The sequence below is a fragment of the Phallusia mammillata genome, chromosome 5 (genome assembly GCF_965637545.1).
Source record: "Phallusia mammillata chromosome 5, kaPhaMamm4.hap1.1, whole genome shotgun sequence".
In the NCBI taxonomy this organism is placed as follows: domain Eukaryota; kingdom Metazoa; phylum Chordata; class Ascidiacea; order Phlebobranchia; family Ascidiidae; genus Phallusia; species Phallusia mammillata.
Window position 1 is genome coordinate 6,415,981 of NC_137256.1, and position 11,390 is coordinate 6,427,370.

Here is an 11,390-nt window from a genome sequence, read left to right on the forward strand (position 1 = left end):
TTTCGTTTATTGCTAGTTTTGCTTTGAATTGGTAACATTTTGTTGGATATTTTTTCAGGTGTACAGGGTAGAATAATTAGAAAAGATTTGGTAAACGACATTTTCAAACATGTCAAAATCGTTTTGGATGATCTCGCTGGTGGCCTTGTGCCTCTTACTTTGTAAGTATATGTTTCTATTATAGGGTCAATAGTTTAGCAATGTTGGTGTCAAATTACTGCTATGATTTTGTTTTTGGTGGCTATTTGCAAGTTGTTTTTGATTGCAATAAATAAAAGGAAGTATTTCAATGAGACTATAATTTGCATTTTTTACAGCCTCTGGACAAGTTAGGTCGGATGAGAATGAAGCAACAGAGGAAGAAAACCCCAAAGTTGATGCAGACATTGGAAAGGCTGCAGACGCATCAAAAACAGATGATGAAGTTGTCCAAAGGTAGGTTTCAATGTTTATTTTCAAAATTGTGTGACATGAAATAGCTATATGCAACAAACTGTGTTTACAGAGAAGAGGAAGCGATACATATTGATGGTTTGAGTCCAAGTGAAGTGAAACAGCTTCGAGAACAATCTGAAAAGCATGTTTTCCAAGCTGAAGTTAACAGGATGATGAAACTCATTATCAACTCACTCTACAGAAACAAGGAGGTATGTCTTTTAAAATTTTTGAATTTTATAGGGAAGTGTGTTTAGAATATATATATATTTGTGCCTTTTAGGTTTAGTTGTATATTAAGGAATATAACAGCCCAAATATACATAAAAAGCTACATGCCTTAGTATTGAAACATGCTCATACCATCATCAATGATAAGTTGATAACGTTATTTATGACTTTTTTAGATTTTCTTGAGAGAATTGATCTCCAATGCATCTGATGCTTTGGACAAAATCAGGTTGCTGTCGCTTACTAATGAAGCTGCACTTGCTGCTACTTCTGAACTTTCCATTAAAGTCAAGGTACACATTGAAAATCTACTCTCCCATTACTTACAGTGTGTTAAAAGAAAAATATCATAATTTTGTCCTTGAAGTCTAATTATTAAGGTATGAATCCCGTGTATTTTGTCTTTATTCATAGTTTGTTGGTTTTTAGGTTGACAAAGAAAACAACGTTCTCCATGTGACTGACACTGGTATTGGAATGACTAAAAATGATCTTATTAAGAACCTCGGTACAATTGCTAAGTCTGGTACAAGTGAATTCTTTGAGCATATGTCTAATGCACAAACTGAGGATTCGGTGTCTGATCTTATTGGTCAATTTGGTGTTGGATTCTACTCTTCATTTTTGGGTAAATGATGTTAACTGTTTATTAATATTAGAAAGTGACCGTTTCCTTATTTACTCTAACAACAATGCAGTAAAATCTTGTTTAAACTGCATTTGGTTATCTGGGTCTAATGTAGACGAAATTTGAGGTACAAATGATTTGTAATGTAGTAAGGCTTTAATTGACATCAGTTAATCCGGATCTTCACCTAATCTGGACAAAATTTTTGGTGCAAATGGGTCTGGATTAACAGAAGTTTACTGTACATAAAAAACTCAGTAGTATAATTTGTATTAAATAATTTTTAGCTAAAAATAAATAAAAAAGATATAAAAAACAAACAAACAAGCGGTTTGTGCACCAGGTTGCATATCGTCCAATTGAATGACAAATTTGTTAAAAAACAATGATTTTAACTCTAAATCACATTCTCTTTTTGATTGACAGTTGCTGACAAAGTGGTTGTAACATCTAAGCACAATGATGATGAAACACAGCACATCTGGGAATCTGATTCTGAATCTTTCTCTATCGTTGACGATCCTCGTGGTAACACACTTGGCCGTGGAACCACAGTATCCCTCTACCTTAAGGAAGAGGCCTCAGACTATTTGGAACCAGGAACCATCAGAGACCTGGTAATTTGTGGAATTCTCATAAATTATTAACTCATGACATGGACTGAAAAAGTAGATTGATGTAAAATGATTGTATGCACTCATTTATTTTTGCAGTAAAATGAAATCACTATATATATATGTCTACAAGTAGTCTAAATTTTTTTTTTATCAAACTTCAATCAAGACTAAAAATTCTGTACGCATTTTTTTGCCTTTTTGCAATTTTCTTGCATTAGGGAGCAAATTTAAACCAACAAGAGAATGGTTTTATAGTTTGCATGCAAACTCATCCACTAGATACCAAGAAATAACTGTTTGTACCTTTTATTGTATCAATGATTATATACATGAAAATAACCTCAAAATAAGGTTGTTAAAATTTTGGTTCCCCTTTTTTTCTTGTCGGGAAATTAGCAGCAAAATGTAACTATTGTGTTGTGACATAAGGCAAAAATTCCTTGAACGATTGATGTAATTATTGTGTGATTTTTGTTTTCAGATCCAGAAATATTCCCAATTCATCAACTTCCCCATCTACTTGTGGGCTGAAAAGACAGTCAAGGAAGAAGTCCCAGTTGAGGAAGAGGAAGCCAAGGAGGAGGAAGCTGCCGAAGAAGAGACTGATGAGGAAAAAGATGATGAGGCAGAGGTAAGCAAAACACCTACTTGCAAATATTTTAGTGGAATTTTCCAGTTTATTTTGAAGACTTGGTCTCCAAAGTACAATTAGCTATAGTTTTTCTAGGCTAACAAGCTTTTCTGAATGTATAATTTTCATTTAAAATATATTTTGTGAAACAAAAATGCAATATATTATTAATATTCTACATATCTTTTTGTTTGGTTTAAAAACATTGCTTCTCCACAAAACATTTTCAATTTCAGTCATTTATAAATTTTTGTAAAACGCCTTTTTACAATTTGGGAAACTCCACCATACCTGATCTTCAAAACTTCAGCAATGTGACTCTTTGTTAAAATACTTAGAGAACCTTGCTTAAGGCAATAGAAAACTGCCGACATTTTATAGGCTGTTATTGCTACACTACAAAAATTTTTTACTTAACTGAAGTTATCCTTATGGAAAAAAAGCCTGTCTTGCCAAATACAATTGACCTTTTAATGTCCGCTTATTTTGGTTTTGCTGATGACCTTTTTCTTTACCAGGTTGAAGAAGAGGCTGAAGAGGAAAAGAAGCCAAAGACCAAAACTATTGAGAAGACTGTATGGGATTGGGAACTTATCAATCAAACTAAACCAGTTTGGCAACGACCAGCCAAAGATATTACAAATGAAGAGTACCACAACTTCTACAAGTCAATCTCCAAAGTGAGCACCTTAAAAACTAGTGATGTGCATTTGTGCTAAACAAACAAAAACTTCGTTTCAAGTTTTGTAAAAGTGAACTGTATTATGTGCAATACTTTTTAGCCCGAAACAAGCACTCATAAATATATTTGTATATTTTTAAAGAGAAAAGTTTTAATATAATGGTTTATGTGAACCTAAAAAATGTTTATCATACTTTTACACCAGACTTTTTTTTGTATTATAATGTATGACTTTTTCTTAATAACGAAAATATCAAACCAGCTGTGTATTATTTTATTTTTTCTTTAAATAACGTAAATATCAAAACTTAACCAAGGAATCTGCTGAGCCACTCGCCAAAACTCATTTCGTAGCAGAAGGAGAGGTTTCCTTTAAATCAATCCTCTTCATTCCTGCCACTGCCCCAGGTGGTATGTTCCAGGATTATGGCCAGAAAAAGACAGACTTTATCAAGGTCGGCCCGCTGCATGCCTTGCTCTGTTGCATGTATGTGTGCTTTGCCCCCTACCCCTATCATACTTAACCCCAAAAGTGAACACCCCCTTTTCAATGCATGCATGATTTGCTAATTCTTTCTATTTGTTTCTCTTTTCTGTGTGGTGTTGAGAAAGGACACCACTGCGCCGCTGGGCCAAACACATTTCTCTGCTGAAGGCGAGGTGTCGTTTAAAAGTGTGCTCTTCGTTCCCGAGGTAGCTCCTAAAGCCATGTTCGATGCTTATGGTAAAAAAGTGGACCATATTAAGGTAGATAATGCGATAAACAAAGAAATAGTGGGGTTGGTTGGAGCAAGTTGAATGTGTAGCATTCAACTTGTAGTAGATAGGAGGTACTGGACTTTCTGTTTAAAACTACACTTTGGGTTATATGTCACATGAAATTAGATTTAGAGTTTATTTTTGTGATAAAATGATAAAATTAAAAAAATAATGTTAATTTTGGGGGTACCTAGTTTATATTTGTGATGATTTATTTTTGAAACCTCTGTACTGCTAATCACTTGTATTTTACTGTAAACAAACCTGAACTCTTCTTAATTCTTTGCATGCCTTTTCCTTGCTTATATTTTGTTTTGCACTGCATGAAGTGACACCATGCCCTAACGTTTTTGCAGGAAGTTGTGTTGTTTATAATTTAATGAGAGTGACCAAGTTTTATGTACAATCTTATGTTTGTAACTGTAGGCTAAATAAGGCATGGGTTAAAAATGGTTTTTGAAGCTAGTTATAATTATAAAATTTTGATTGCTATTTCATAAATTTTTAAACTAATCAAAGTACTTCATTGTGGAGTTAACTTAATAAATATAAGTTTTCTATGCAGTAATTCGTACATTTAGTCGCTACATTTTAATTTATAGCTTTATGTGCGACGTGTTTTCATAACGGATGACATGCGTGATATGGTGCCCTCCTATCTAAGCTTCGTCCACGGTGTGGTGAGTCCCGCTGGCGCCACTAGTGGCCACCACAACAACAATAGCGGGAAGTGGACACCAGAACATATCTCTATGTTTCGTGTGTAGTAGAGTAGTCTCATTTAACCGTAGTGTATTTTTTGGTGGTGAACAGATGTACGTACGTAGAGTTTTCATCACTGATGACTTCCAAGATATGATGCCCAAGTACCTGTCTTTCGTCAAGGGTGTGGTAAGTCGATCATAAATGCCAGTGTTTAATTGTGCGCATAAGCTTCAATATAAATCAAGCGAGTGGATATTCGATTTGCGTTGTATTGTCACTTTTATCTTCACTATGACGCGAAAAGCAGTCGCACCCATTAAATTAAAGTAGCAAAAACTATTTCTGTTTTTCTTTTTTATTAACTGTTTTTCACAAAAAAAAAACGCTAAAGCAGTATGTTATAATGTAACTGAAGCCTAACGTTTGAGAACCACTACTTCAATTATAAAAATGTTTTTCGAAGTTTTACTTTCATTGGTTTTATGTCTACCAAGTTTTGGAAAAGATTTCCCCTATCAGAGCTAATGTTTAAATCTAAAGGCCGTTTGAAATTTTTTTGTCAGGCGGCCTTGTATTTCTTTGCGTTTTTGTCGTTGATAAACTGGTAACCGATGGTAATTTAAAGAAAGCCTTTTTACAATTTCAGCCAAGCAATGCGAAGTACCATTGCTTTTGTAGACCAGAGTAGTAGATTAACTAGTTAGTAGATGGTAACAGTAGTCTCAAACATACAAAAAACATGGTGCAACGATATATCATCAAATCAGACATTTTAAATATGGATACAAATCGCATTTTGTGCTGATAGGTGGACAGCGATGATCTTCCACTGAACGTGTCTCGTGAAACTCTGCAACAACACAAACTTCTCAAAGTCATCAAGAAGAAGTTGGTGCGTAAGGCACTCGACATGATCAAGAAACTTGACGCCGAAGTTTACATGGAAAAGTTCTGGAAGGAATTCGGCACCAAGTAAGAACTCTGAACATCACATCACCCATTTTTAATCATACTTTTGAAAAAGCGTTTTACTAAGCTCTTAGCACTGCAAAAATACCAAACGCCATACTAAACAAATCGCTTTAGCGTTTCGAACGTGCAAAATAATATTTTGATGTAGTATGTCGCAACAAAAAATCTAATTAATTGCAAACTAGTGATAAAATGTGTGTTAAAATGCCGTGTGTATTTTGGGGTGTCAAAGCTAATACCTTCCTATATGCTAGTTAAAACTCTGCTCTGCTTTGAATTCGTTAATTAGCCTTTTAGGCCAATTATGAAGCTGTTTATTTTTTAAACAGCATTAAACTTGGAGTGATCGAGGACCACAGCAACAGAACTCGTCTCGCCAAGCTCCTTCGCTTTTTCACATCAAACAGCAAAGACGATCAAACCAGTCTAGAAGCTTACGTCGAACGCATGAAGGAAAAGCAAGACAAAATCTATTTCTGCGCCGGCAACGGTCGTGAGGAGGTAAGCCTGTTTCACTGACAGATGTATTTCTTATGTTTGCGAATATAGATACACGGTGTAGCTTGAGCTCGTTTTGCCCTCCATAACGTTTTGAACGTTGCGCAGCTGTTTTTGACTTGGTCATTGTTTTTAGTGCAATTGCGTGGCTATGTTTTCTTTTACCTAGCAAAATAAGCTCAACTCAAAATTTCAAAACAATAGAAACAATAGGACAGTTTGTTTTCGGTTAATCTACGTTAAATAACTGTTTTTTGAAATTTACCTCAAAGGACCAGAGTAATAAGTACTGAGTATTGCAGAATCTTCTAATCTTATTAGCTTATTAGTGGCAACAAAAAATAGAGCAACAAACGAATAGTAGTTTTGGAGTATTATAAAATCTTCTTTTGAGCGTATTACTGGCACCATACCACCTATTGTTATGATGTCATCCTACCTCGGGCTTGCTTAAGCGAGATGTTTGGTCAAAGAGTACCCCTGCAACTATTGTCCCATTCCTATTAGTAAATATATGCATTATTGTTTTTAGGTCGAAAAATCACCGTTCGTAGAGCGACTCCTTAAAAAGGGTTACGAGGTGCTGTATTTGACGGAGCCAGTAGACGAATACACCATCCAAGCTTTGCCGGAATTCGACGGCAAGAGATTCCAGAACGTTGCCAAGGAAGGACTTGGTCTGGATGACGGCGAAAAGGCCAAGGAACGTAAGGAAGCTCTCGAAAAGGAATTCGAACCACTCGCTAAATGGCTTAAGGAAAAGGCACTTAAAGATAAGGTGAGTTGCTCAAATTGATACTTCTCTTTTAAAACTAAAATGTTATTTTGAGTAGGGTAAACAATAATAAAACAATAATTTAGCTAAATGGGTAAACCATTTTCTTTGAAACAATAATTTACCCAATATTGGTTGCGTGCATAGAAAAGACAGTTTGTATAACGCTTTTTATTTTTTTAAATTGGGTAAGATTCTTCCATAAAAAAAATGGGATATAGCTTGAGTTGTCCTTTAACGCCGATTCTTGTTACTTTTAGATCGAGAAAGCCGTTGTCACCGAACGTCTCACCGAAACACCATGTGCTCTTGTCGCCAGCCAATACGGATGGTAATAAATACGGTCTTTTTTTCGGAATAACTTTCAAATATTTTGCCATCTTTTGCAAACGTACATAAAAACGTTTTGCATTACTCTTAATTATAGGTTTCTTGCAATGAAAAAAAAAAACGCATTGCTTTTTATTTATTTTTCATTTGTTTGTTTATTATGATCAAGTACTAATAATTTAAGGGTTAACATGCCTGATTGGTAATTATTAAAGTTATGCACTGCAATTTTGTGTTTCAGTTGACGAATAAGTTGCCTTTCATAGCAAAAATACGATTTTAACTTTGATGTATTTAATCAGGTCCGGTAACATGGAGCGCATTATGAAGGCACAGGCCTATCAGACGCAGAAGGATTCTTCACAAAAGTAAGTAACCAAGAACACGTCTAACCTCTTGTATCTTTTACCACGCACAGGTCCCCGAATATGGAACGCCTACAGACGGCTCAAAGTTACAAAAAGCCTCAGTCGTGAGTCGGTTACTAGACTCGCGGTGTAGGGAATTTACCGCGCATTTTTCGATCTCATTGAAAAATGTGCTATAGTAATGGTAGATTAGTTGATATTGTAAATATGTCATCCACACATCCGTTGGCTTAAATTATCCATTTTATTTAGTAGTGGTGTAGCTGTTACTACCATGTATAGATCAGGGGGGTGCAATCCCCTATTGAAAAAAGGTTGTGCGACTCATATAGGCTTTTTCGATTTTAATTTAACGTGGCCCGCTAAACCATTTTAGTGCTAGCGTTCCCAGGCCTTTCGTCTAATCAAGTTAATTGTATGTATTATTAATAAATGCGTGTCGATGGACTTCATTTAAATCAGTGGTTCTCAACCGCCGTTCCACGGACCGGTGCCGGTCCGCGTCAACTTTTCTGCCGGTCCGCCAAATATATTAATTTTTTTTATCTCAATTGCATAATGCAAGATGTTGAAAGCTCGTCCATTAATTAAACAATAAAACATCCAATTTTAAGCTGATTTAGAATATTCACGTTCCCTAACTTGCAGCATGTTGTACGTCACAATGCGATAAGGGTGGTGCCAAATGAAAAAGTGCGAAGGACAGCAGCAAACTTCTCATTACGTTGAATTTTTATATTTCTTTAAAATTGCATATTTTTATCGTAATTACATGTTGGGTTGATTTTGAAAGTCCACCGGTCCGCGAAATTTGTTTTTAAAGTTTACTGGTCCGCAAACTTTAAAGGTTGAGAACCACTGATTTAAATAGTAAATCGATTTTGTGACTCGGTAACCACCCTGCTACATACTGAAGACCTAAAAATGTTTTGTATTTTAAAATCTTTGGAGGCCTTTTTCGTCGTGTTAACGTGAAACATGTTGTCCCTTTTGAAGCTTTGTTTAACTAAACGAAAGTTTTTAATCCTGCTTTAAAACAGCGTTGTTATTACAGCTTCTACTCAAACCAGAAGAAGACTTTGGAAATTAACCCAAGACATCCTCTGATCAAAACCCTCTTGGACAAAGTTGAGGTAAGCCTCTTGAAATTATTAAAATTTATCACAAACGAAAATCATAAATATCTATACAATCCGCTTTCTACAACCTTGAGATTTGTTTCTTATAACAAACTGCCATTCAAACAAAAAGATACAAGGCAGTTTTTGAGTGTAAAACATCACGGCATTTCTACAGTTTCTATTGTCATGGCTTGTATCTTTTTGCGAAGAATATTTATAACTATGCGTTGTGTAATTAAAAAAAACTTTGTTTTGCTCACAGACGGACGAAGAAGACGCCCAGGCTTTGCAGATCGCCGATGTGATGTTCGATACCGCTGTACTAAGATCTGGATACACGCTTAAGGATACTGTAGACTTCTCCAAGCGAGTCCTCGATATGCTGTACAAGAACCTTAACATCGATGCAGACACACCGGTGAGTGGAAAGGGTCACAAACCGTTGACATTTGTAAAAGAACTAATAAATTTTAGGAAGTACATACGTATATTTGTGGTACATTGGAGCTTTTTATGTGGTTCGCGCTAGAAGCCTTATGAAAATCAGTTTGACTCGGTTTAGTTAGATTAAGAATTAAAATAGTTTGCTGTTTAGTAGACTGAAAAGCGACAACGCTTTTCTCTTCCACTTTATGGCATTTTCATTTATTGTTGTTGTGTAGATTGAAGAGGAGCCAGAGGATGAAGAACCCGAAGAAGAAGAAGAAGAGGAAGTTGAAACTGATGAAGATGACGAAGAAGAGGAAGCAGGTGAAGATGAAGGAGAAGTTGAGGAGCCAGAGGCAGAAGCTGAAGAACAAACTGAAGAGGTGGGTGCAAAAAATATGTTACAAATATCTGATTTAAATTAAGTAAATTTGTTTTGTCTGTATCGATTTCGGTAGACCTACCAACACAGGAACTCACAGCACACACGGTTTGCTAAATACCGATGGAGGGCGTAAAGAGCGTAGCTAGTTTAAAACGCAGTGAAACTGGGATAGGGTTAGGGACTAAATTTAACATAAACGACTAGGTTTAGGTTAATTTTATTGTTACTATTAACATTAAACCTCCGACTAACCCTAATAGCTCTAACCGCCAGCACTTTGTACACAAACTGCACATAAAATGTTTGAGTGCGCCACCTACCGGAATTTAGCAAACCTGCGTGCAGTGAGTTCCTGTGTTAGTAGTTTTACCATCGATTTCCATATTCCACTAACGCAGTAGTTCCCAACATTTTTCGACGAATTCCTCCCTTTCAAAGTACATAGTAGATGCTAACCATACAAAGCTTATTTAAAATTGGGTATTATATCAACTTCACAGGTCATTTTCCCAGAGCTTAAGTGTATATTTACAAACCACATGTAAAAGATTAAGAAGTTAATTCTTCCCCGGTTGGGAATCACTGCACTACAACAGGGACTAAATTGCAATTTACATTTAATTGTCCTTAAATTCCAACTTAGTCCTTTGTCAGTAAATCTCTTGGGTTTTAATAATTTTAAATTTAGATTTTAAAACGCCTATACTTTTATGCAACATTGTCATAATATTGTCGTTTGTTTTCAGTCCCACGACGAATTATAAAAACCGACCAACATCGACAAAATGCAATCAACCGAGACCGACCTATTTGTCACGTGACCCGTCTTGCGCTGGACGACACCTGGCGGTCAAAAAAACTCTTCATGCTCTTGCCCTAAAACGTACAGAAAACATCTTGAAACCGATTCTACCCTTGTGCTAATTTATTCGCTCTATAGTAAATCTATTACGTTCGCGTTTTTTGTGGTTTCGTCTCTGATTATTATTCATGTTTAGGTAGAATTTATATTTCCCCACTTCTAGCTGTGACATGTGTAATACATTGACCGCCTAAAGCACAAATTATGTTCCGTACAGTTTTTTTTCCTTTTTTCAGTAACTCAGTGGCAAAAACTTGTTTTTGGGTGGAAATCTTATGAATTTTTGGTGACCTTTAGTGTAAATTTGGACTCGTTTAAATTTTTGATTGTGCCCCCTATTTCCCTTTTGGTCGACCCTGCAACGAGATTCAGTATGTGAAGCTTACTCGTTTGACCCCGAAGCTGTCAAGTATTACCCCCTCGCCCCCGTTCCCCACTTATCCCTCACAATAAACGTGTTCTGTTTACCACGGCGTATACTTTTTGTTGCAAAAAGAGTAGCCTACAGAGAAATTTAGCTGTTCGAATAGCAGCATCAATAAATAAGTATTGGAAACAAAATAGCGGTAAAATTATTTGGATTCGCCAAAAAAATTAGGGAAAATTTTGTCTGCAATGGTGCTAAGTTGTTAGCTGTTAAACTCTTGCAGAAAGTTTTTGTTGAGAACAATGAAGTCAAAATCTGCTGGTAATTGTATACTTGCACCTGCACGCGAAAAATAAAACTGGTAACCAAATATATGACCGATAAAAAAATGGGAAACAGTAAAAATACAAATTTACGATATGCCGATAATTATATTCCCTGATCAGTTTCGTTAGTGCATGAAATTGCAACATGATTTTCGCATAAAAGTGGCCTATTGTCAAATTGTTCGCAATTACAAATACCATGTAGAAGCACTCTTTTTCTGTGCAATTTAAGGATCTTTCGAAACTGAGGCAATAACGGCATAATTAGTGCA

The 11,390-nt window shown here is 35.8% G+C and overlaps 1 protein-coding gene across 1 annotated transcript; it reads left to right on the forward strand.

Moving 5' to 3' along the window:
• Positions 1 to 32: 32 nt before the first annotated feature.
• LOC145228946 (endoplasmin-like) lies at positions 33 to 10,892 on the forward strand. The gene is made up of 19 exons (XM_080094168.1): positions 33 to 161; positions 318 to 435; positions 506 to 647; positions 843 to 959; positions 1,096 to 1,294; positions 1,721 to 1,911; positions 2,393 to 2,542; positions 3,061 to 3,222; positions 3,542 to 3,679; positions 4,797 to 4,874; positions 5,497 to 5,660; positions 5,990 to 6,161; positions 6,691 to 6,936; positions 7,194 to 7,264; positions 7,566 to 7,631; positions 8,686 to 8,764; positions 9,015 to 9,170; positions 9,415 to 9,561; positions 10,310 to 10,892. The coding sequence occupies exons 1-19, from the start codon at positions 110 to 112 to the stop codon at positions 10,325 to 10,327; spliced, it is 2,466 nt and encodes an 821-aa protein (XP_079950294.1). The 5' UTR covers positions 33 to 109; the 3' UTR covers positions 10,328 to 10,892.
• Positions 10,893 to 11,390: the final 498 nt, after the last annotated feature.